Raw genomic sequence first — 23,715 nt, forward strand, 5'->3', positions numbered from 1 at the left:
GAGGGACGAGGCCCTCTGCTCTTGGCCCTTGTACACGCACTATACTCACCTCTGAGACAAACCCACTCAAGATCATTCCATTTTCTAAGGAATGTGACGTCACGCCCCTACGCCAGCATCAGAGCACTTCTTACACTGTGAAGGCGCCATTTGGATTTTGTGGGCCAGCACACCACTGAGCACCATGGAAGCCACCGCTGAGAGCCACCGTGCTGGGGCACCTCCGGGTTCCCGTTCACAGCACAGCCACCCCGCGCGCAGGCTGCGCCACAGCATGACCTTCTTGGGCTGCCCGCTGTCTGAGGGGCGCCTGAAGGTGAGACCACAAAACATAGAACACGATGTTTACCCCGCGGGCATATGCTTGAGCTCATGAGGTTCACGGTGACTATGAAAACACACAAGGAGGGCAGGTAGACCAGGACCCACAGTGCAACCAGTGGGCACAATAGTGCCGTGAGCTGGCGCTCAGACCGCAGAGCTGCCTCCTGGAGCCATTTTGCCCCTCTGAATGGCGCTTGGGTTATTTTCAGACAAAGGAGCATCAACTGGAGGTTCTGCCTTTTCGAGTGGATGGAATGACATTCCCAGCTTCTATTTACTAGTTTCCAAGAGAGAATCGCCCTCCAGAGGAGGGGGCAGACAGGATCAGGGCTCTCCACGGAATCAACTTCACGGCTTCTGAAGTAACTTCAGGAGGAGACAGGAATGGGGAGACCTCTCATCCGGGTGGGTCCCCCTTCCCAGCTCATGAGAAGGGCAGACGCCAGCAGGCAGGCCTGAGCCTTGGCTGGTGGGACAGGACTGAAGTCAGCCAACAGGAATGTCTCCAAGACTAACACCAGCACACAAGGCAGGCAAAGAATTTTCTCAACTCTTTTTATTAAGTTAGGAAACTGATAAAAACTCAACACAACTTTTGGGGAAAGCACCATGGCCCGTCCTTTGTGCTATGTGATAAGTGTTCTTTATCTCAATGAAGCAACGCCGCGGGTCCAGGTGCACTCCCTGCAGCCCCCGCGGCCGGGCTCCTGAGTGTGCCAGCAAAGCCATCCCCGGGGACCACAGCCAAGTGTCTTCGGGCAACCGGCCTGACACAGGTGGGGTCTGCGGGGTCTATAGGGTCCAAGGAGCCCCATGTAGCCAGGGCCCCATGGTGGGGGGCGCATCAGTGGGCAAACCCTGCCCAAAGGTCCCACCCCCAAGAGGCCTCCAGGACCCGCACCAAGGCATGGGGACACTCAGGGCTGCTTAAGTAACTGGTTTGTGGCACAGCCCCCTCTGCAGCCCTAACCCTGAGCCAGTCAAGCAGTGTTCACACTGCAGGTGCCTGGGAAGCCACAAGTTTGGACACCCTACCCAGCCCCGTCAAGGCACCAACACCCCTCCCCCTCAAACAGGGGGTTAGGAGTGAGTGAGAGGCATTAGGATGGCCACTGACAGGCACCAACCTCTCCACAGCCCAGGTGTCAGGGAGGCTCTGCTGAGGGACCCCAGTGATTCAGGAGGTGACAGCAATGAACAAATGTTCAGCAGTTCTCTCACGGCCATTCTTATCTTGGAGCTCAGGGTGCAAATGGGGGCCAAGATTCAAGAGGATGGTGAGGGCCCCATCACTGTCCCCCAAACTGAGACAGATGCGGCCCTGGTGGGGTCTGCAGGGGACTCCCTGGGGTCCCTCTGCTATCTCCAGCTCACAGCTGCCCCTTGTCTTGGAGGGCAGCGTGGTCTCCCGGGGAGAAGCCCCCAGTGCTGTTGGCACGTGTGTACCATGGGCGTCACTGCTGCCTCTCAGGGTGGGCTCTGAGGAGGGGATGTGAGGGGTGACCCCCAGGGCACTTGGAGTCCTGAGTCTGCTGCAGGCCCAGCTCCACTGAGTGGCCAGAGCATCTGTGTCCCCACCAGGCCACAGCACTGAGCAAGGCCCTCAGTGGGTGGGCTGGGACTTACAGCTTTGTGGCAGGGGCCCACAAATCTTGGAGGTCTGGGTGTCCTTTGCTCTTATTAGCAAATAAGGCAATTAGCCTTATTGCCTCGTGCATGTCACTGAGGCCCCCCTGTAGTTTCTGCACCTTATAAAATCTGTCCTGGGTTCTCTGCTCATCAACCTTCTGGTCTCAACCCCTGGGAACCTGGTTTCCCAGGCCTGGGACACCATCTATAGACAGCAGTAGTGCCCCAGCAGGGTGGGCTGGGAGGAAAAGGATGTGTGGCAGTGCTGCAGCCCCGAAAGCCACCCGGGGCTCCTCCCTGTCCCTGCCTGCCCGGCCCCAGTCCAGGACCTGCCAAACAGGTGATCTCAAGGCTCTGCAAGTGTCCTCCCGACGCCGGGGTCAGTCCTGGTGGCAGTCCATGCCCCTCTGGGAGGTATGTCTTCCTATAAACCACTGCAAAGCTGAAGAGGCAGATGCAAGAGATGCTTCTCTTCTTGTGCCTAAAGCTCCGAACCGCCCAAGGCTGCTGCTCCCCAGAGCTGGCGGGGCCCCTTCCACCTCTCGGAGAGCTGGTCCAGGACCCGCTTAGCTCCTGCTGTGGCACATAAGCCAAGGCCACGCTGTGACACTGAGGGCCGCGGGCTGTGGAAGGAGGAGAGAAGAGAAAATCAATCAGTGGCCACATTGTTTTGTTCTGACCTGATCTGAAACAAAATGACAATGAGGCAGCTGCCCACGAGGCTTGGGCATGAGAACGCTGGATCCACCATTCACCAGCAGCGCAGTCCGGTGATTCAGGCACCCCAGGCCTGCTTTCATCCGCCACACTCGGATGACTCAGGTGTCAACTTGATTGGATTCGGGGATACCCAGACCCCGGGGATGCATTACGTATTCTCAGTGCTGCAGCAGGCATGGAGCCTGGCCCTCTTCTCCTAGAAGGGAAACCCAGGCGGCCTGGCACTTGATTCGAATGGCTGGGCTGCCCCGGAGAGTCTGTGTGGGTGCTTCCAGAGGCAACCAGCGTCAGAGCCATGGCCCGGGTGGGGAAGATCTGCCCTTAGTGCAGGTGAGCACCACAGGATGGGCTGGGGCCCTGGTAGAAAAAAAAGCTAAGGAAACGGGAATTCAGGTTTCTTTCTTCTGGAGCTAGGTTGCTCTTTCTCTGCCATCGGGCATCAGAGCTCCAGGTCCTCTGGCCTCTGAGACTTGCTGCCCACCACCCCATCCCCACCCCAGGCTCTTGCTTCTTCGTAGCTGGGCTGAGGACTGCCCCCGGCTCTCCTGGTTCTACAGCTTGCAGCCTATCATGGGGCTTCTCAGCCTCCATCACCAAGTGAGCCAATTCCCCTCACAGAAGTTCCCTCTCACATACCATCCGAGGCCCTGAAACGGGAAAAGGTGTCTTCTTACACAGGGGGGCGCGGGCAGGCAGAGCGCTCTAGCAACCCTGCGTGTTCATCCACTCCACGAGGCAAGGGGCCTCAGCAAAGCAGTGATTAATGGTGACGCTGTCCGGGGTTTTTGGCTTTGGCTGTATTTAACCTGTACGTGTTCGTCTTACAGTTGTGTAAGAACAAGAACATAAGGGGCTTTACTAGTTGCATGCTTGTGTGTATCTAAGTAACCTTAGTAACATTTCAATTAAAACACTGAAGCCAGCACTGAGGCTCCATGGGACTGTCCCCTTTAAGCGGGGTACACCTCTCCATCCCTCACAGTGCTGGGCCCTCTGCTCTCTGAAGGCTACTCTGCAGGAATGCTGCCCTCCCCAGGTGGTCAAGTTGTTTCCAGATACAGAGGCTGGGTTGGGTGACTGAGAAGGCCCCTAAATCCCTTCAAGCTCCTCACAAGTGTGAAGCTGGGGTCACAGGGGCCCTAACCATCCTGAGGTGCTCTAACACAGCAAACCCGAACCTTTGGGGCCTGGCTGCCCGGTCTTGGCCCTGTCCCAGCACGCCACATGCTGACATGTGGTCCCTACAGGGCAAGGCCTGTTACCTGGAACAGCCACCCCACCTACCTGGGGGTGTCCCCCAGGGCACCCTGTGTTGCTGAGAGGAATACAGATGACAGCCAGAAGCACAGGGGTTGGGGAGCCTCGGGGCCAGGCTCCTGTGTTCCCTCTCAGGCTGGGCCCTTTAATTTTTGGCAGGTGCTCCCTGGGCCCGGCCTCCTCATCTGTGAAACGGGCTAACCCTCCAGCCTGCAGAGGGGACAGGGGTCAGCGGCCGCCCTGCACTTCCTGTGTGCAGGGCCGACGTGTACCCTGTGGGTTGTTGGTGTAGGGCCTGCCCCGCTGGACGCAGCCTGCCCCATCGAGGGTGGGATGGTGCTATCCCCCAGGCTGGCACAGGAACGAATGACTGCTGACGCCTGGACGGACGGACTCCATCCTGGGCACTTGCTTAGCCAGGCCCAACCCTCGAGGCTGGCAGAAACCTTCAGGCCTGTGCTCTGGGATTTCCCATCTGTAGCAACTTCTTCTAAGACAGGAGGGAATGTGCCGCACTGTCCCTCCTGCAGCAGTGACAGAGCCCACAGTGGATTAATGAGCCCTGCCCTGCACCCCAGTGGCCAGGCCCCAAAAACACCTGTGAAGAGAAGACATGCTGTCGGCAGCTGGACGCCTGCCTTGCATTCGGCAGCCCCCCATGCTGGAGGCAGGTGGGAGAGAAGGGTCGGGGGGCTGCGCCTTAAAGGGCCTGGAGTAGGGGGTACCCAGTGGGAGAGAAGGAAAAGGAGAGAATGTTCACAGCAAGACCACCCTTAGTGGGTAACGGGGCCTCCTGTGGCCGCTGGCTACTGTCCCCGAGGCTGTGGATCCAACCGCAACACTGGAGCAAGGGCTGCCCTGGAGGTCACTCAGGTTCCAGCTCAGCAATTCCCCGCCGCTTCTGGGCAGCTGCTGGCCAAGCCTGTGCTCTGTGCCAGGGGCGCAGATGTGAAGATGCCCGTGGCCAGCTTCCCGGCACATTCAGGGCTCAAGTCCTGCTCCAGCCCTGACTCGCTGTTCATATGATGCCAACTGTCTCCCCTCTCAGAGTCCCAGCGGGTGCCCTATAACAGCAGGACCTACGACAAACAGCTGTGGGAATGACAGGGGACTCGATGCAGATGCTCACACCTACGACGAGTTCCAACAAGCGGCCAGGACAGGGAAAACAAATGCTTGTGGACAAACAGGGGCCATCATCTGGGGTGCAGAGGCCACAGTGTGCAGGGGACCTCCTGGTGGCTTCTGAAGCTTATCTCAGAGTCTTGCAGGATGGATGGAAAGGGGCCTCCAAGGACAGGGGCAGTTGGGCCCAGCATGGAGGCAGGAGACTCAGCCATGCTTGTGGGGACGAGCGAGAGCTGGACTTCTCACCAGCACCCTGATCCCCACTGCTGCCTGGGAGAGCAGAGTCAGGGAGGGGAACGTGGGGAGTGGGGTGGCCACAGAAGCCATCTCGGGCCCAGGCACTGCCAGAGGACACTCTAGGTGGCCGATGCGCTGGTTGGGGCTGCAGGCAGTGAGGCCCAGTGAGCAGCGCCACGGTCACCAGGAGGGCCCACCGCGTGGGGGAGGCGGCAGGCGTGCTTTGTTTCCACCCTCCCTGGCCCCGTCCTTGTCGAGGGCGCTCCACTCAGCTCCCCGTGAGCCTTGTCTGGTTCCAGGGCTCGGCCCCTCCCACTCAGAGCCACATCACAGGCCCCGTCTGCAGCAGCCTGAGTTGGGGGCTCTCCTCCGGCTCAGCCCTGACAGCTCTGCAATGGCTGCCTGAGCAGCAAGAGTGGCCTGCAGCCACTGTGGTTCCACTTCCTGGGGACCTAGGAAAGGCCAGGCATGCCCGGGCGTCGGCTTCTGTGCTGCAGGCCCTTCTATGGAGAGCCCAGCTCACTCTCTGCCTTTGAAGAGAACTCGGACTCTGAGCTGTCCAGGCAGAAGCTGGACAGGAGGAGCTTTGCAGAGCATGGGAACAACCCAGGGTCATAGTGAGGGGACAGAAGCCACGGGACTGGGGCGGCCTCAGGCAAGGACGGGCTGCCGGAGTGTCTCTGGGTCGCTGTCAAGCCCATGAGAAAGCAGCAGCTGGAACGCAGGGCAATGGCAGAAACTTAAGAGCAACCTGGACTCAGCGCGGCAGCCGAGGAAGCACACAGCCCAGAATGCCTTGGGGACATGGCTCTGGGATGACAGGGTCTGGAAGTAGCTCCCCCATCAGGTCTGGGACTGGCTCAGTCCTGTGTGTCTGCTTCCTCATCCCTAAATGGAGCTGATGACAGCAAGTCCATTACAGACTGAGGATGACTCCAGTGGGCACAGGGCAAGTGCCCGCCGAGGAACAGCAGTCATGGGTGGACAGGCCTTTCAGAGGGAGGGGCTAAGCAGGGACATCTAGAGGCCCTTGCAGCCCACAGCACCCCAAAACCATCATCATCAGCATCTCCCTGTCCTCCATCGCTACCCCTTTTAAAGCTGCTTCTGAAACTGGCAATCATTTGATCTCTATTCAAGTGCTATGAGTAATACGATTTCCACTCGTTGTCCAGATGGAGAAGCTGAGCCAGTCCAGGGTGAAGCAGCTGGAAGGTCACAACCAAGACACCAGGCATGCTCCCCTTCCGGGGCCCCTGGGATCAGAGTAATCCCTGGGAGAGTTCACCAGGTCCAGCCGACAGGGCAGGGCCCGGGGAGAGGGAGCCTCCAACCTGGAGGGTAGGCAGGGGGTAGTCTGAGCCTCCAGACGAGAGATGGTCTTAGCTGCCTGAGGCCAGCAGCATGGGTCCCTTCATCCTGCCCATCCCGGCTGGCCTGGGGTGGGAGGCACCTCCATTTCCCACAGGCAACATTCCCCAGGTTCCTAAATGACCTAGAGGACAGCAACAGGGAATTAGGAAATGCCAGTATCCTCTTGGAATCTCCTCAGGGAATCAAGAAATTTGGCAGGTCTGATTTTTCTCCAAAGAGAGCAGATTTAAAAAAACAAACAAAAAAAAAACAACAAAAAAACAGAATGCCGGGTGCAGTGGCTCACACCTGTAATCCCAGCACTTTGGGAGGCCGAGGCGGGTGGATCACCTGAGGTCAGGAGTTTGAGACCAGCCTGGCCAACATGGTGAAACCCCGTCTCTACTAAAAATACAAAAATTAGCTGGGCGTGGTGGCAGGTGCCTGTAATCCCAGCTACTCAGGAGGCTGAAGCAAGAGAATCGTTTGAACCCAGGAGGCGGAGGTTGCAGGGAGCCAAGATCGTGCCATTGCACTCCAGCCTGGGGGAGAAGAGCAAGATTCCGTCTCAAAAAAAAGAAAACAGAAAAGCTGTAAAAGAGAAAAGCAAGCCAGATGTGGTGGCACGCGCCTGTAATCCCAGCTACTCAAGAGGCTGAGGAACAAGAATTGCTTGAACCTGAGAGGCGGAGGTTGCAGTGAGCCGAGATCGCACCATTGCACTCCCGCCTGGGTGACAGAGCGAGACTGTCTCAAAAAAAAAAAAGAAAAAAAAGAAAAGCGGTGTTCCTATTCAGGCTGGCCTCTGTGAGCCCAAACACCCTGTGTTCACCAGCTTGATGCTTGTTCTTGGGCTCTCCTTGCCTGCCACCGTGTCCCCTTATGGACTCGAAGGCTTGGCTGGGTCTGAGTTAGCGGCTGAGCCAGCAGCTTCCATTGAGAAGCAATCCCAGCTAAGAGTGGCCGCCTTCGCTGGGTACAGCTTTCAGCATTTGTATCAGCAGCCGCTGGCTCACTGAGGAAATTAATGTTTCAGCTTGGGCCAGCTCCTGACAGGGTTCCTATGACCTCAAGCTGAGCCCACACACAGGGATCAGTGCCACCACCCAGTGCCGCAGGATCGTGGGAAGCGGCTCGGCTCCCTCCGGCAGGAAAGCTCATCTTCCACAGTCTCTTCTTGTGCTGGAGGTAGAGCGCACCCAGGGATCTCCTGCCCCTATCCCAGGGGTGAGGGGCCCAGGAAAGCATGAGCCGGGAGAATGGCCAAGGGTTAGTGGCACACACCCTGGCCTTTCCCAGGCCCTAACCACAGAGAGCATGTTGGGCACAAAACCCTTCTCTGGCATCTACCCCAGTACCCTACCAGGCTGGCCGGGATACCCTCTCTCATGGCAGGACCTCACGCTGATCCTGCCCCTATTTGCTGCGGGAAGACCCTGCCCCCAGCTCAGCTTCTCAAGAGATTAAACCAGCACCAGATGAGACGTTCCTCCCGCCCGTTCCTTCCCCTCACCGCAGGGTCTGCAGGGCCTGGCTCGAGTTGCTCCCAGTGTCTCTGTCCCACCATCACCTCCCAGAGTGCCTTGTGTGTCATCTGTTTTCATAGCGATTCCACACAGTGACAGTGTGGCAGCAACCCACGGACACTTGCTCTGCAGGAAGCCCTGCTCCAAGGCCCCCGAGGATGACCTCGCTTAAGCTAGACGCCTGCTGGTTTTGAGGAAGGACTTCTCCCCATCCCTTGCACGCTGGTGAGCATACAGCTGCCCCCAAAAGAAACAGCACTCAAACCAAGGCTGTCTGTTCTGCAGGCTTTGGTGTTTACAGTTCTTGGGGGGACTCCACCATTTAGACATGGATATCATGCCCGGTTGGCAATCTTTTTTTTTTTTTTGAGGCGGAGTCTCACTCTGCTGCCCAGGCTGGAGTGCAGTGGCATGATCTTGGCTCACTGCAGCTCCACCTCCCAAGTTCAAGTGATCCTCCTACCTCAGCCTCCCGAGTAGCTGGGATTAAAGGTGTGCACCACCATGCCTGGCTCATTTTTTGTATTTTTAGTAGAGGCGGGGTTTCACTGTGTTAGTCAGGATGGTCTCGATCTCCTGACCTTGTGATCCACTTGCCTCGGCCTCCCAAAGTGCTGGGATTACAGGCATGAGCCACCGCGCCCAGCCAGGACTGACTCTGAACATTGCCCAGGCTGGTCTTGCACTAGGCTCAAGTCATCTGCCCACCTCAGCCTTCCTCAAGTGCTGGGATTATAGGCATGAGCCACCGTGCCCAGGCCTGGTTGGCAATCTTCATACATATCATTACTCATCAGTGCCAGGAGAGTAACACTGTCCTGATTCCATGGGGAGGGGGCCATTCTCCTGAACTCTGCCTTAGTACATGTCTCTTCCCTTGGCTCATCTTAATCTGTATCTTTCCCTGTAATAAACTGGAACTGTGAGCGTAGCAGCCTTCGGCGACTTCTCTAAGTCCTTCTGGCAAAATTGACCAAGCGTGGTTTGGGAGGCCCTCTTTGTTGCACCTGGTGTCAAAAGTAAGAGCAGGCTTGTGTGGAGACTGCACCCTCCGACTCTGCAGGTTGACCTATGCTCCACACGGCACGTCAAAATGTCCCTGGGTGATTCTGAAGTGTAGCCATGTTTGGGAACTACCATGTTGGTCTAACTACGGTTACTGTCCCTATTCTGCAGACTGGTTGAATAATTTGCTCCAGGTTAACTGCAAATAGAAGGCAGAGCCAGGAGTTGACTCCAGAGCACACCAGCCACCTGCTGCCCACCCAGACCTCCCTGGAAGACACGGTGACCTTCACCCAGACTGAGAAGAGGTGGGACTGCATTCCCCCATGACCTTTCCAGATCCAGAGTAGCCGTGGGCTGCCAGGGGCTCACCTGGCTGGGCTCGGCAGGTGCTCCTCACGCGGGCAGGTGCTTCCAGGTGCTGACAAAGGCCGTGGGGATAAGTGAGTAGGGCACTGTGGTGATGCAGTTCCATGTATCTGAAGTGGGGTCATAGCAGTCCAGAGTCTTACACCTCTGGGTCCCAAAGTAGCCCCCAACCACATAGAGCTTGTTGCCGGACGCCAGGGCATGGCAGGACATGCGCTTGGCGGTCATGTCCCCAATCCGTGTCCACTGGTTGGTCTCACAGTCAAAGCGGTAGGCCGAGGCGGCCGTGAATTCCGTGTCACCTCCCATGATGAAGATCTGGCTGCCCAGGACGGCAGCGGCTGTGTACCGCCACGGCTGGGGGCACTCAGCCTTGATCGTCCACCTGTTCTCCGCCGGGTCATAGCACTGGACCTTGGACACCATGTCCCGGTGGATGCTGGTTCCTCCAAACACAAAGAGCTTCAGCTTGGCACTCACTACTGCGGCATTGCTGACGCCATCCCTCAAGGGGGCCACCATCATCCACTTGTTGGCCCCAGGGTCGTATTTCTCCACTTGTTTCAGGGAGACAGAAGGGGAGGCTGGGAAGACCCCTGCCAGAGAAGTGTGTCCCCCCACCACATAGAGGCAGTTCTCCAGCTCCGCTGAGCCATGGCCAAAGCGGGCAATCAGCATGGGCGCCGCCTTGGACCATTCCTCATGTACGGTGTCATACACCCAGACGTCCTTGGAGACCCCGTTCTCGGAGCCCCTGCCCCCTGTCACATAGACCTTGCAGCCGATCGCTGAGGCGCTGAACTCCTTCCGGGGGCTGGGCAGGTCGGCCTTGGGGATGATCTCCTTGGCCTTGTGGTCCACCTGGTAGATCTTGTCACACATGAAGGTCTGGCCCCCCAGGATGAGCAGCGTGTGGCCTGCTTTGCGTGGCCGGGCACAGGGGCTGGTGACCACGCCGTCATTCTGCAGGATCCTGGTCTTGCAGCGCAGGGCCTCGTCTATGATAAGCTTGGTGCGCTCGTCCGCCATGAGAAGTGCCTCGCTGGAGACGGCCTCCTGCAGGCAGTCAGACGGCAGCAAGGCCAGGCGCACGCTGCGGAGGAGCTCGGGCAGGTGGGCCTTCCGCGGCTCCAGGTCGTGCTTCACCCACTGGAGGATGGCCTCGAAGACCACCCGCTCGTCCTCGGTCTCCAGCTCGTCACTCGAGATGAGGTCCAGCAGCGTGTCCTTGGACAGGCTGTTGAAGTCCTCGCTCTGCCGCACCGTCTCAAAGTGCACCAGGCACATGCGCCAGGAGAACTCGTACAGCCGGCGGCACTGGTGGGCGTCCGAGAGCAGCATCATGCCCAGGCAGTTGGAGGGGAAAAGGTTCTTCTCCAGGAACTCGGCGGCGGCGTCCCGCACGTCGTGGAACTGCAGCATGTCGCCCGCCTCCAGCAGCGACTCAGCGTTCTCCTCGTTAATGGCGATGCGTGAGGAGTAGGCAAAGTCCAGCAGCAGCTCCAGCACCTCCGGGTGCAGGTTGTCCTGGAAGTTGACAGTGTCGTCCCGGCTCTCCCGCAGGCCGTGGCTGAACATGGCCTCAAAGTAGCGGCTAGAGGCGGCCAGCACGGCACGGTGACAGGGGAAGGCACGATCGCCCGCCCAGAGCGTGACGTCAGTGAACATGCAGTGCTTGCGAAGCGTGTTGAGGTGGGCCAGCACGCAGTCCGGGTGGGAGGCCTTGTGGAAGAGGGTGACGTTCATGGACCCCGTGCTGCTCCGCGACTTGCGGGTCTCATGGACGCTGACCGACATGGTGCACCAGCCTGTGGGGGAACAAGCCCACAGGTCAGCGGAGCCCCTCCTGTCCATCTGCCCTCTCAGGACTCTCTCTTCAGCATGAGCCCCCTTGCCCCCTCCCACCCACTCCCTGCTCACCTCTGCTAAACCAAGTCCCTCTCCCGCAACCACGTTGCCAAGGACAACATAGGCAAGAGTGGCTGGGTCTGACCCTGCCCTGCAGAAACTGGTTTTGTTCTCAGGGTATGGGCCAGCTCTGGGACAAACATCTTTGGCCTGCAGATGAGCCACCCCCTAGGTGAGCTAGAGTTGAGGCTGCCTCCCATGGTTAAGAGAACACGCAAACGGTGTTCCTGACTCAGGCAGGTGTCCGGGCAGTGCTAAGTAACTGGTGCCTTTGACCACATTCCACTCTCATGACAGTCCTCTGCAGAAGCTTCTCCTGTGAGTCCCATTTTAAAGCTAGGGAAGCCACAGCTCAGAGAGGCAAAGAAACTACCCAAACCGCCACAGCCAGGATTCTCATACGGGCTGTCCGGCTCTGGAGCCTGATCTCTGTTCAAGGTGACTGATCCCTACAGGGTTTGCTGTGGACACCCAAGTAGAGCCTCATGTACCTGCTTCCCTGCTCCCAGCAGGCTCTGCCCTGGGCTGGTACTGGCTAGACATCCCCCTAGCCTTGGAACAAGAGCTGCCATCAAGGCCCAAGTGCTCAGTGGAGACATGTTCTCTGAATCCAGGTGTCCCCACAGGGCTCTTCACTTAGCTGGGGCAAGTGATGGCCTGGAGGTGGGGCCACAAGTGACTCACCCTCAAGACCAAGGCAGAGGCCCAAGATGACAGCAGGACATGCTGAACACTAACTGAAGTGATCCAGATTTGCCTCAGCCAAAGCAGAGAAACATGCAGCCAGAGCTTCCCGGGTCCCCGATTGACTCCAGGACCCTGAGTCAATGCGACGCCTCCCCTGCCTCCCTTGTCTGCCCTTCTCCCCCAGGCCTGGGGACCGGGTGCTCAGAGTGATGGAGCGATGGTCTGTGCCAACAAACAGGTTCGCTGCCTGCTCAATCTAGGGGAATTCCAAAGCACTGTCATTAACGTCCAGTGAACAGCATGACCCAAGGCCCCAGTTCAGTACTGAGAACTCAAGGGTCAGACAAAACTCATGCCTAGAGAAATTATGGCCAACACCTTTGATGCCATCTCTAAGACCACAGCTACCTGCCCCCTGACCTGTGGAAGGAGACTGTATTCAACAAGTCTCCCGATCAGGAATTCTCTGACCACCTTGTCAAGACCCTCACCAGAGTCTCCGTGCTGCGGACCCAGGCTCCAGCTGTGGCGACAACAGGGTTTTTACACAAGAAAAATAAAGTGAATTAAGCCTGGAAAAAAAGAAAAAGAAAAGAAAAGAAAAGAAAACATGGCCAGGCCGGGCGCGGTGGCTCAAGCCTGTAATCCCAGCACTTTGGGAGGCCGAGACGGGCGGATCACGAGGTCAGGAGATCGAGACCATCCTGGGTAACACAGTGAAACCCCGTCTCTACTAAAAATACAAAAACTTAGCCGGGCGAGGTGGCAGGCGCCTGTAGTCCCAGCTACTCAGGAGGCTGAGGCAGGAGAATGGCGTGAACCCGGGAGGCGGAGCTTGCAGTGAGCTGAGATCCGGCCACTGCACTCCAGCCTGGGTGACAGAGCGAGACTCCGTCTCAAAAAAAAAAAAAAAAAAAAAAAAAAGAAAACATGGCCAAAACGCAAACTGCATTCCAGCATTTTGACCCCCTAAAAAAGCCTATGCTGCCGTCTTCCTGCTGGTAATGGGGCCAAGAAAAACAAAAAACCCTAAACAACAAAGTTTTTCATTTTTCATTTTCAAAAGTATGTAACTTCCCTGCCGCCTCCCACTCCAAGTCAATTTTCTACTTACCTGGTAAAGGTAGGAAACGACTTCATGCTTCAATGAAATTGCAAATGAGTGTCCGACTACATGGCTCTCTCTTGCTCACTCCTCCTCTGGCAAAGAGGCAGAGAAGCCACAAACTGACAAGATTAGAGCTAGGCAAGGTCCCTGCTTTTGGGCTTAGGCAGAGAGGGCACAGCAGCCGTACTGGCCTTGCTGCTTGGGCCCCCAAGCTCCAGGCAGACTGCAGACTGAGGACCTGCCTAAGGCACTGCTGTCCAAACCTGCAGCCCACAGGCCACAGGGCTCCGATGCTATGAGGTTAGCCCTTCTGGGGGTTGAGGCGAGAGCACTGGATGCAGGTCCAGGCTGTATCCTGACTCCACCTCCATCCTGCACCTCACTATTATTTTCTTGTAAAGTGGGATCTCTATCCTATGCAGACCTCCACAACTCACTTGTTGGCAACTATTTCCTGAACGCATCCTCAAAGCTGGGCCCTCAGATGCAGTGGCACAGAGCCTGAGAGGCTGCACTGACCTGGTCTAAGGGAAGCTTTGCCAACAGCTTAGTTCGTGACTGATCGGAATTGCCCAATCTGAATTCCAGACTCTTCGATATTTCCCCAAATCCTGCTGTGATTGCTAAACCCTCACTCCAGTTTCCAAACTCCAGATCACCCCCTTGGTGATCAAACAATTTCCCAAATGTGGCTCTGTCCCCTCCTGCCCCACCCCACAGTGTCAAGACATTTTAAGAGGCATTTGTTGCCTCTGGTCTGCAGACTGTGCTGGGGGAAACATCGAGAGCCAAGGACCAGGAAGAACTCTAGTTCAAGCCCTGGGACTCCTAAGCCCAAGCCCTCTCCACTGAGGTCACGTTTAAGGACCCTGATGCTGAGGTTCGGCCTCAGTTCCATTATCAACACACCTGTGCTTCCCAGGGCCTCCCTGCTCTAGGTCCCTAGGCACCTCATCACACCTGCACCTGGCCCTGCCGGGAGGGAGGCTGGTTCTGAGCTTGGGCTGAATGGCACCGTGAATGCCTGGGCTTGGACACTCCAAGCGTGGGGCCAAGCCCCTCTGGGATTCTTCTTACAGACAGCCCCAGCTCGAATCCCAGCTTCTCACCTTAGTAACTACGGCCCTGGAACCAACACACCTAGAACTAACTCCACTCTGGGCCACTGTGTTAACTGGGCTGCCTGCGAGGGCACCCAGGCAGAGACTCCCTTTGGAGGGGGTTATGGGCAGGACAAAGTAAGACTCCAAAGACCGAGAGGGCCAAAAAGCAGGGCAAATTGAAACAGAGCAGCCACAAAGGTCCAGAGAAGGAGACAGAGCAGCGACCTCTCCAAGCCAACACTGAGCGGCAGCCCAGGGTCCCAGAGCTGACAGATATCCTGCCAAAGTCAGTGCCAAGAATGCCTGCCTACTGACGCAGACACTGGCAACTCATGTACATACCCAGGCAGGTTCCCACCCCCTTAGAGAGCCGCCAGCCTGGGACACCTCTGTGCCAAGGACAGAAGCACCTGCCAGTTGTTTCCCCGGTTTGTCCCATCTCCTTCTGGGCAGGGCTTGCCCCTGAGCCAATCTTCCACTGATGGCAGCCACTCACTCACCGACTCAGCCTGATCCCAAGTGAGGCACTGGAGCCTCACTTTACAGGCAAGGATGCTGAGGCCCACACAGGTTCTGGGCATGTTATTTGTGTACTGTCTCCCCAACTGCACAGGAGGCCCAGAAAGGCAGGGACCATGTGTGGTGTTCACTGATGTGACCTCAACACCCAGGACTGATCCCAGCACAGAAGTCACTTGATTTGATGGCATGGACCTGTCCATCTCTTCCTATGTCCATGATGAAGCCCTGAGGCACAGCACACGAAACTCATTCACATCACCTCCACCATGACTGCCAGCCCAGCCACTTGCAAGACTCAGGAGAGGAAGGCCGAGACGGTGGCGAATGCTGCCCAGGTGGCTGCGACACCTGACATGTGGTAGACACGTGGCATTTCACTCGTGCCAGCACAATGCCGCCGCCTCCTCCTCGCACTCACACCCTGACTGCTCTCTGGGAACCACCTGCCTCCAGGCAGCCCGGCGGGTGGGATCCCAGGATGGGCACTGGGCCCCAGGGATCAGGTGGGGTGTGCATGCGAACCAGGCCTGTCGGCTAGTGTCACCTCCCAAACACTGCGATGGGGCCTACACCCGGGACAGACCAGTGGGATTCTCTACGAAGACGTTCCCTGGAACTTTGGGGAATGAAGCAGGCCCTTTCCCCATGACTGTGGACCGGACTGGACCAGGGTTGGGAGTGGGAAGGAGTGACGGCTGTGTTGCCACCTACCCAAGACGGAAGCCTGCGCAGAGGGCCGAGTGGAGTCCTGTGGTCCCCCAGTCTGCCCCCTTTTGCTGAGGCCTGTCACATAAGGACTCACAGGGTCATCAGTGCCCTGAATTGGTGATCAGGGGCTGCCTGTCTCAGTAGGGGGTCTCAGCTGTGTGTGTCCCTCCACCCCTTCCATCCAGCACCCAGGAGGGATGGTTGTGTGTGATTATTTTCAGTTGCTCAAGATGTATGTGTTCAGTATCAGTGGCGTACCCAGCCTCACAGCAGGGCTTGGCGATGCAAAAGCAGCCTAAGCCAGAGGCTCCCCGTGGCAGGGGGTGGGGAGCATGTGAGAGGGCCCAAAAGCAGGCCCCAGGAAGCCTCCCTGTGCCCACGGCCCACGTCTTTGGGGCCATAATCAATCAGACAGTTCACACTGCACTCTGCACAGATCACAGAATTGTTCTGATGACCTAAGCACGGTCCTGAGCTTTGATGGATGTAAAGCATATAGTGTAACTGCACAATGCTGCAATGCCACAAACCAGCAATCCTTCACCCTGCTACGAGGTGTGGATCCCCCTTGGACAGCGCTGCTCCCCAGGCAATCCTTACCTACAGACTCGGCTAAAATGTACCCGGTAACAATGTGCCCAGCTCCCTTCTCCGGAACATCTTTGGAAAGTTAAATGCACGAGGAAACAAAGTAGCCAAGGGGTGAGACTTTCTGAAGAAAACTTGCCACATTCACAGAAGATTCCAGTGACTGAAAGCGAAAGGCCTATCCTGAGAGACATAGGAACCAGGATGCCATCAAACTGCTTTTTCCGTGCCACTCTCAGGAAGGCCAGACTTAGTCTGGCTGCAGCACTAACCCCCTCCCACCTGCCTCCACTAACCAAGAGTTAGCAAGGCTCAAAATGAGGCTGTCAGCTCCATCATTCTTCACTAGACGATGGGGAAACAAGAGAGGCACAGGGCTCAGCCTGCATAGTCCCCAGCCATGAACAGCTCAAATCATCTCCGGAGCTCAGGGCCACGGCCAATCCGTATGGCCCCCTGTACAAACTGAAAACCCCTCCCCACTCCCACAGTGCGATTCCTTTTTTTTTTTTTTTTTTTTTGAGATGGAGTCTAGCTCTGTCGCCCAGGCTGGAGTGCAATGGCGGGATCTTGGCTCACTGCAACCTCCGCCTCCCGGGTTCAAGTAATTATCCTGCCTCAGCCTCCCGAGTAGCTGGGATTACAGGCGCCCACCAACATGCCCAGCTAATTTTTGTATTTTTACTAGAGACGGGGTTTCGCCATGTTGGCCAGGCTGGTCTCAAACTCCTGACCTCAGGTGATCCACCTGCCTTAGCCTCCCAACGTGCTGGGATTACAGGCATGAGCCACCACGCCCGGCCAGTGTAATTATTTTCGGTTTGCCTGTGTACCTGCAGTGTACCAGTCTCTGGGTTAGCAGGAAAGCACCTTTGTAAACTCAGAAAAGCCAAACCTGGTTTTTGGGCTTTTTGACAGATGTGGCTCTGGGCCCAAGCACAAGACTTAGAGAGGAAAATGCAGCTAAAATTCAGCCTGCATGAGGCTGGGTACCCTTATGTAGTGAACAACCTGCACAGTGGTTCATGGCCACCCTGCAGGAGCCGACGCTGACAGCAACCCAAGACACGGCCCTTCCTGGCACCAAGTATGCACTGGGTGCATCGGAGTCAGGATTCCACCAACAATGACTTCATGAAAACACAGAGCTGCAAGGACCTCAACATGTCCCATTGCCACGACTTCCATCATTCCCATTTTATTGATAAGGAAACAGACTCAAGGCCACATTCTCGGAACTTGGGCCTGACTACAGACTCTGAGCTCTTAATTCCTCAGGAAGGCGGACTCGTTCAGTAAGCAGTGGGAGGAAAGGAGATGGAAAGATGAACTCCTCGCTCTCCTGTCCCCTCCTGAGGGTTGGCAGCGCCAGCTAGGTAGGATGCCCCAGCCACCCGGCCTGATGTCCCCTGCCTGGGTTTCGGAGGCTGTGGGGGCAGCAACCATGCATGAGGGCACCCAGCCAGGTTGCTGCCTTTCAATGGCCCGTTTAAAAAAAAAAAAAAAAAAAAGTGGCTGGGCATGGTGGCTCACGCCTGTAATCCCAGCACTTTGGGAGGCTGAGGCGGGCCTATTACCTGAGGTCAGGAGTTCCAGACCAGCCTGGCCAACATGGTGAAACCCTGTTTCTACTAAAAGTATAAAAATTAGGTGGACGAGGTGGCATGCGTCTGTAGTCCCAGTTACTTGGGAGGCTGAGGCAGAATTGCTTGAACCCGGGAGGCGGACGCTGCAGTGAGCCAAGATCATGCCACTGTACTCCAGCCTGGGTGAAAGAGAGACTCTGTCTCAATAAATAAATAAATAAATAAATAAATAGCAAAAAAACCCCTTTATGCATATTTATTCAATATTGTATGTATCTTGTTATTTAAAATGTAACTGATCCAAATTATTTATATTTTTCAGTGTGCATATTTATTTAGTTTGATTTTATTTCATCTTTTTATTGTGAAAAGATCTGAGACCGGGCATGGTGACTCATGCCTGTAATTCCAGCACTTTGGGAGGCTGAGGCGGGAGGATCATGAGGTCAGGAGATGGAGACCATCCTGGCTAACACGGTGAAACCCCGTCTCTACTTAAAATACAAAAAATTAGCCAGGCGTAGTGGCGGCGCCTATAGTCCCAGGTACTCAGGAGGCTGAGGCAGGAGAATGGCCTGAACCCAGAAGGCGGAGGTTGCAGTGAGCCGAGATGGCACCATTGCACTCCAGCCTGGGCGACAAAGCGAGACTCTGTCTCAAAAAAAAAAAAGATCTGAAACCTGCAGTGAAGTCACAAGAATTGTGAAATGGCACCTTCTGGTCTCAGGTGGACAGTTTGCTAGGCAGTATTCAGATCTCCTAGCCCGCAGCCTCACCCCCGCTTCCTTGCCTCACTTTGGCCCCCATGCCTCCCGCACAGGAATGGGCTGCCCATGGGGCAGTTCTAGAATGGAGCAAGGATCAGGGAAGGCCTGAGGATGTTTGCTTCAGACAATGCTTGGTAATAAATGGGCTTCCCCTTCAGGCAATCCCATGAGGTCCCTGCATCAAACAGCTCCCAGCCAATGCCCACCCCAATAGCACAGAACCACAGCCCTGCTGCAGCCTCTGACAGTGCACGCAGTGAGACCACCTGGCTTCACCTGCTGTTCTGAGGTCAAGATCAACACTGCCAACAACCAATGCTCTCAAACTTGTGTCTCCTTCCCCACCCAGACACAGACACAGTCTCCCTTGTGGACAATGAATCAGAGGACTACTCTCTACATGGCTACCCGTCAGCCTGCAGCCAAAGCCTGGAAAGTGAAGGGAGGTCCCGACAGACCCAGAGGGCCGGCCAATGTTTCAGTGCCTTCTCCACATGCTCCAGCCTTTTTTCTTTACGCACCCAAACATTAAGCACACTTGAAGGGCAGCCACTTTAACTTCCAGGATCGACCTCCGAGTCCCAGGGTGACTGCAGCCTCTGGTCACCAGGGAGTGGGAGCTGTGATTACAAGTTGAGATGGATGCCTTCTCCACTCCAGAGGAATGGGTCGGGCAGTGCACCATGCTGGGTCCTAAACAGCTCGGTGAAGCTCTTCTTCACAAAGAAGGCACAGAACAGGAGGTAAGGGGTCAAGGCCTGTGAAACTGCTGAAAGATGAAGCAACACTTGCTGCTAAAAATGAATAGGGGATTCTGTCCAGGAAGGGAGCCAAATCAAATGCACGACTATCATGTACCTGATACTGTGCTAGGCATTTTACATACAAAATTTAATCCTCACAACCAAGCTCAACATGGTTATGACTTTCTGTCTTAATCAGGACAGACAAGGTTCTATCGCAGCAAGGAACAACCCCCAAATCTCAGCAGCTGTACAGGAGAAAGATTTTATTTCTTGCTCGTACTATTAATACATGCATCATGGTTCAGGCGGTGATGAGTGTGCTCATCAATCCCACTCCTAGGAACCCAGATGACAGAGCTGCCACCATGTCACCAGTCACTATGCCACAGGGCGGAGAGAGAGCTCTGGAAAGCATAGCACTGACAATTAAATGCTTGGCCTGGAAAAACACACAGCACTTCTATTCACATCTCACTGGCCAAAACCAGCTACACGCCTTCACTCACCCACCAGAGAGCCAGAAAATCCAATCCTGCCATATGCCACACTATTTCTGTAAAAAATCTACCGATAAGAAAATAGAAGCTCGCAGGTTAATGATAATGGCAACAACAGTGCTAATCACAGTTGCTTAGTATGATATGCTGGGCACCATCTCAGCGCTTCGTGTGTGAACTCACCTCATCCCTACTCAGCCTTAGGTATAATCATGGTCTGCATTTCACAGCTTAGGAAACTGGGCAGGGGGATGTTAGGCAATTTGCCCAAAGCTACGCAAGGAGTGGGGGCAGAGCCCAGGGCTCTGTCTTGTTGAGTCTGTTCCCACAACTACACTATGTGAGCTCACTGGCCCAAGACTGGGGAAGGGGTGGTGTTCAAATCCAGGCCATCCCTCTCTTTGCTGAGCACCAAAGGGGACAGAAGAGAGGTCTGTGGGGCCTCAGCCCTGTGTCCACCAGCAGGTCCCAGCACCAGGACACTGTCCTCTCCGTCTACCCCTTAAGCAGTCCTTCTCCACCAGCTTCTGTGCAACCAGGACAGTGGGATCCTGAAGAGGATTAAGCTCCCAGGCCCCATGATATCAACTTCTCTCCTGTGGGTCACTGGTCCTAGTAGGCAGCAGCCTCTGTGATCACATGGGGAATCAGGATTGAGAAAGTTCACCCTAGAGAAAGGACCTATCCAGGACTTGCCCAGCTACTCGAAGGCAACGTATGGATTTGGCCAGCTCCTCACCAACAATTTTTTTGTTTGTTTGTTTGTTTTAAAAGAGAAGCCATCTTGCTAAGAGGAGAAGCCAGCCGAGCCCTCACATGGGAGGAACTGTCCAGGCCACACATCCAGCCCGGGGCAGGTACAGATAGAAGCAGCCATGGATGGGCAGCACCCGCCTTTCTGCCCAGCATCCTGTCTTCTTGAGTGGGAGCTCTGCAGACCAAGGGAGAGAGGCCAAGAGCCTCACCCAGGAGCTCCACTGTGTTGTCTTTTACTGACATAACAGTGAGGAGCAAGACAGAAAAGACACTAATGCCCTAGAACCACACCGCCTGACCAGGGTGAGCAGGGAGGAGGCAGTGGATGGGGACACACAGCTTAGTTCTTGGGGAATGAAAAACTCTTCTTCATCGTATGTATAAGGCATAGATATATACGCGGTATTAAAATGCAATGAGGAGGGTGGGTGTAATTAGGAAAAACATGTCTAAAAAGGCTTAGGGGTGGGGGGTGCCAGCAAGATTGAGAAACACTGCAAACACAATGACTATTTTCACTTTGGCTTATTATGTTGAGCTTTTAATCCAAAATAAACACTTTGAAATTACTGCAGTTACGGAATACTATTTTACACTGGTTTTACCTCAACTTTTCACAGTTGCCATTTTCCTACCCTTCCCTCACTACTGAACAAAGACTGATTAGGGGTCTGCCAAGTGCAGACACTGGGGACCCAGCCTTCTGGAGCCCTCACGAACCTCAGTCTAGTGTCTTTGTGGTTGTCAACTGTAAACTGTAATGTCCATGGAAACATCACTATGGCTTACTAATCCATTCACCCATAATTTTCTGAATTTTTATCCAAGGAAAAAATAATGCCTTTTGCTTCTGTTGGTTCACTGTATTCTCTTGAGATAAATCCTTTCGAGAAAAATTTTTTTATGTCACACTGTCCTAAAAGTTCTATTTATCAGGCAGGCCACCCGCAAGCCACACTTAAACCCCCCTGCAACGAAGAGGCTTCTTTCAGCTCAGGAGGGGTGGTGGCCCCTCTAAATCTGCCAAGGCAGATGGAAGGTGCCGCCTGGCTTCTACCTGCCGCATCCCAACCCCCTCAGCCTGGAGGCGCTGCTCAGGCTTTCTCTGGACCCCAGAGCTTGGAGTCATCTGCAAGCCCAGCTGCTGCTCCAGACGGGAGTAATGTCCATACGATGGACTCCACTGCTCTCACCACAGAGGGGACAAAGAACTCGGCACTCAGGTTCACCCACCTGGTGAAGTAACTTGTTTACTTCCACTTATCCAGAGCAAGCCAGAGAGAGAAACAAAGAAGGGCAGCAAGACTGGCTCCCTCCAAAGCCAACATGGCCCCCTGAGGAGGATTCCGCCGCTACAGCACGACTGGCCTTTGTAAACAGATGCAGCCTGAGGACCTGGAGGGAGGCTGTCTCTGCTCCTGTCTGGTCCCACAGATGGAGCCATTAAAAGCACTGTGGCCTAGATATCACTTTCAATGAACCACCAGGAGCGACAGTCTTGGAAGAACACAAACATGCAGAACAGAACAAAAAATGAACAAAAGCCAAGCACTGGCCACTTACTGGTAGTGAATTTCTTTCTCCCTGTTCTCCAGAAGCTCTGTTCTTCTCCAGGCTGTCAATGCTGATACTGAATCAGAATGAGAATGCCTCTCAATTCCCAAAGCCCAAGATACAACTCTTCCTTTACCCGCCGAGAGAGATGAGAGCAGGGGGAGCATAGCTGGCACAATCTCCTCAGACAACAATTGGGCAACATCTTACAAAATGACAAATGCATGTGCCCTCTGCCCCAGCATTTCCACTCCTAAAAATTTCCTTTCCATCATGCCTGCACGTGGTTACAAAATGGTTACATGCCGCAGCATGGTTACAAAAGGAAGGGCTGCAAACAACCACAATGTTCACAAATAAGAGGCCTGGTGAGATAAACTTGGGCACCTGCACAGAGTGGAGTACCACACAGCTGTCTAAAAACACCAGAGGGGCCGGGCAGTGGCTCATGCTTGTAATCCCAGTACTTTGGGAGGCTGAGGTGGGTGGATTACCTGCCAGCCTGGCCAACATGGTGGTGGCAGTCACCTGTAATCCCAGCTACTCAGGAGGCTGAGGCAGGAGAATCGCTTGAACCCAGGAGGTGGAGGTTGCAGTGCCAAAATCGAAGTATTGCACTCCAGCCTGGGCGACAAGAGCAAGACTTCGTCTTAAAAACAAAAACAAAACAACTGGCTTTCTCCACTAAAATCAAAGAGCTGTGTATCAGATGTTACTTTTTTCTTTTTTGAGATGGAGTTTCACTCTTGTTGCCCAGGCTGGAGCGCAATGGTGCAATCTCGGCTCACCGCAATCTCTGCCTCCCCGGTTCAAGCAATTCTCCTGCCTCAGCCTCCCAAGTAGCTGGGATTACAAGCATGTGCCACTACGCCCAGCTAATTTTGTACTTTTAGTAGAGACAGAGTTTCTCCATGTTGGTCAGGCTGGTCTTCAACTCCCAACCTCAGGTGATTTGCCCACCTCAGTCCTCCAAAGTGCTGGGATTACAGGTGTGAACCACCACGCCCGGCTCAGATGTTACCTTTGATATGTGTGAAAAACCAGACTATTCATACACACACACATATATAATATAGACACACCTACTGGCACATGCACAAACTCTCTCCGGCAGGCTATGTAAGAAATTGGTTACTGCTAGCTATGGCGGAGAGGAGAGCAGGGGAGACTGTTTTCACTGCACACCCTTTTGACCTATTGAACTCTGTGTCCAAAGTGGTATTATCTTCAAGCACCTTGCTGTATGTGAGCTTTGTGTCAGGAGCCCTATCTATATTCTTTCATTCAATCCTTTCAACATCTTCACAAGGTCTCCCTGTCCTGGTTGTACAGATACGCAAACTGAGGCTCTGAGAAGATAAGCAACGTGCACACATCCTTAGTTTGGCTGGAGCCAGTACTCAAAGCTGTTTCACTCCAAAACAGCAAAATGTAGGATATTTATGAAGATGAAGCACACCAACACTGCGTGTGCCTGAAGAGAGGCATGCTATTACAAACTCTTGATTTCCCAAGCCTCCCGCTGCCACAGCAAATCTATGCCTGTCTTCCCAGGCATCAGGAAAGAGGACAGCACATGGAGATACACCTCCCTGCCAGGCTCAGCACTGCATACTAGGCGGAGGACTAGAGCATAC

General features: G+C 55.0%; 1 protein-coding gene across 6 annotated transcripts in view; it reads right to left on the bottom strand.

The window, feature by feature from the left end:
• Nucleotides 1-865: 865 nt before the first annotated feature.
• Nucleotides 866-23,715, bottom strand: part of KLHL25 (kelch like family member 25) — a 36,653-nt gene continuing 13,803 nt past the window's right edge. Inside the window, exons 2-4 of one of the 6 annotated variants that reach the window (XM_065547444.2) lie at nt 12,635-12,715; nt 9,552-11,356; nt 866-2,576 (exon numbers count right to left, since the gene is read on the bottom strand). In XM_065547444.2, coding sequence (XP_065403516.1) covers nt 9,576-11,345 — 1,770 coding nt within the window. In that variant the 5' untranslated portion in view covers nt 11,346-11,356; nt 12,635-12,715 and the 3' untranslated portion in view covers nt 866-2,576; nt 9,552-9,575. Of the gene's footprint in view, nt 2,577-8,161; nt 11,357-12,140; nt 12,327-12,634; nt 12,716-13,257; nt 15,490-22,087; nt 22,235-23,715 lie in introns of those variants that run through there. The other 5 variants (XM_005560418.5, XM_005560416.5, XM_073996649.1 and 2 more) reach the window with 5 other exon arrangements.

This window comes from Macaca fascicularis, chromosome 7, assembly GCF_037993035.2.
Source record: "Macaca fascicularis isolate 582-1 chromosome 7, T2T-MFA8v1.1".
NCBI lineage: Eukaryota > Metazoa > Chordata > Mammalia > Primates > Cercopithecidae > Macaca > Macaca fascicularis.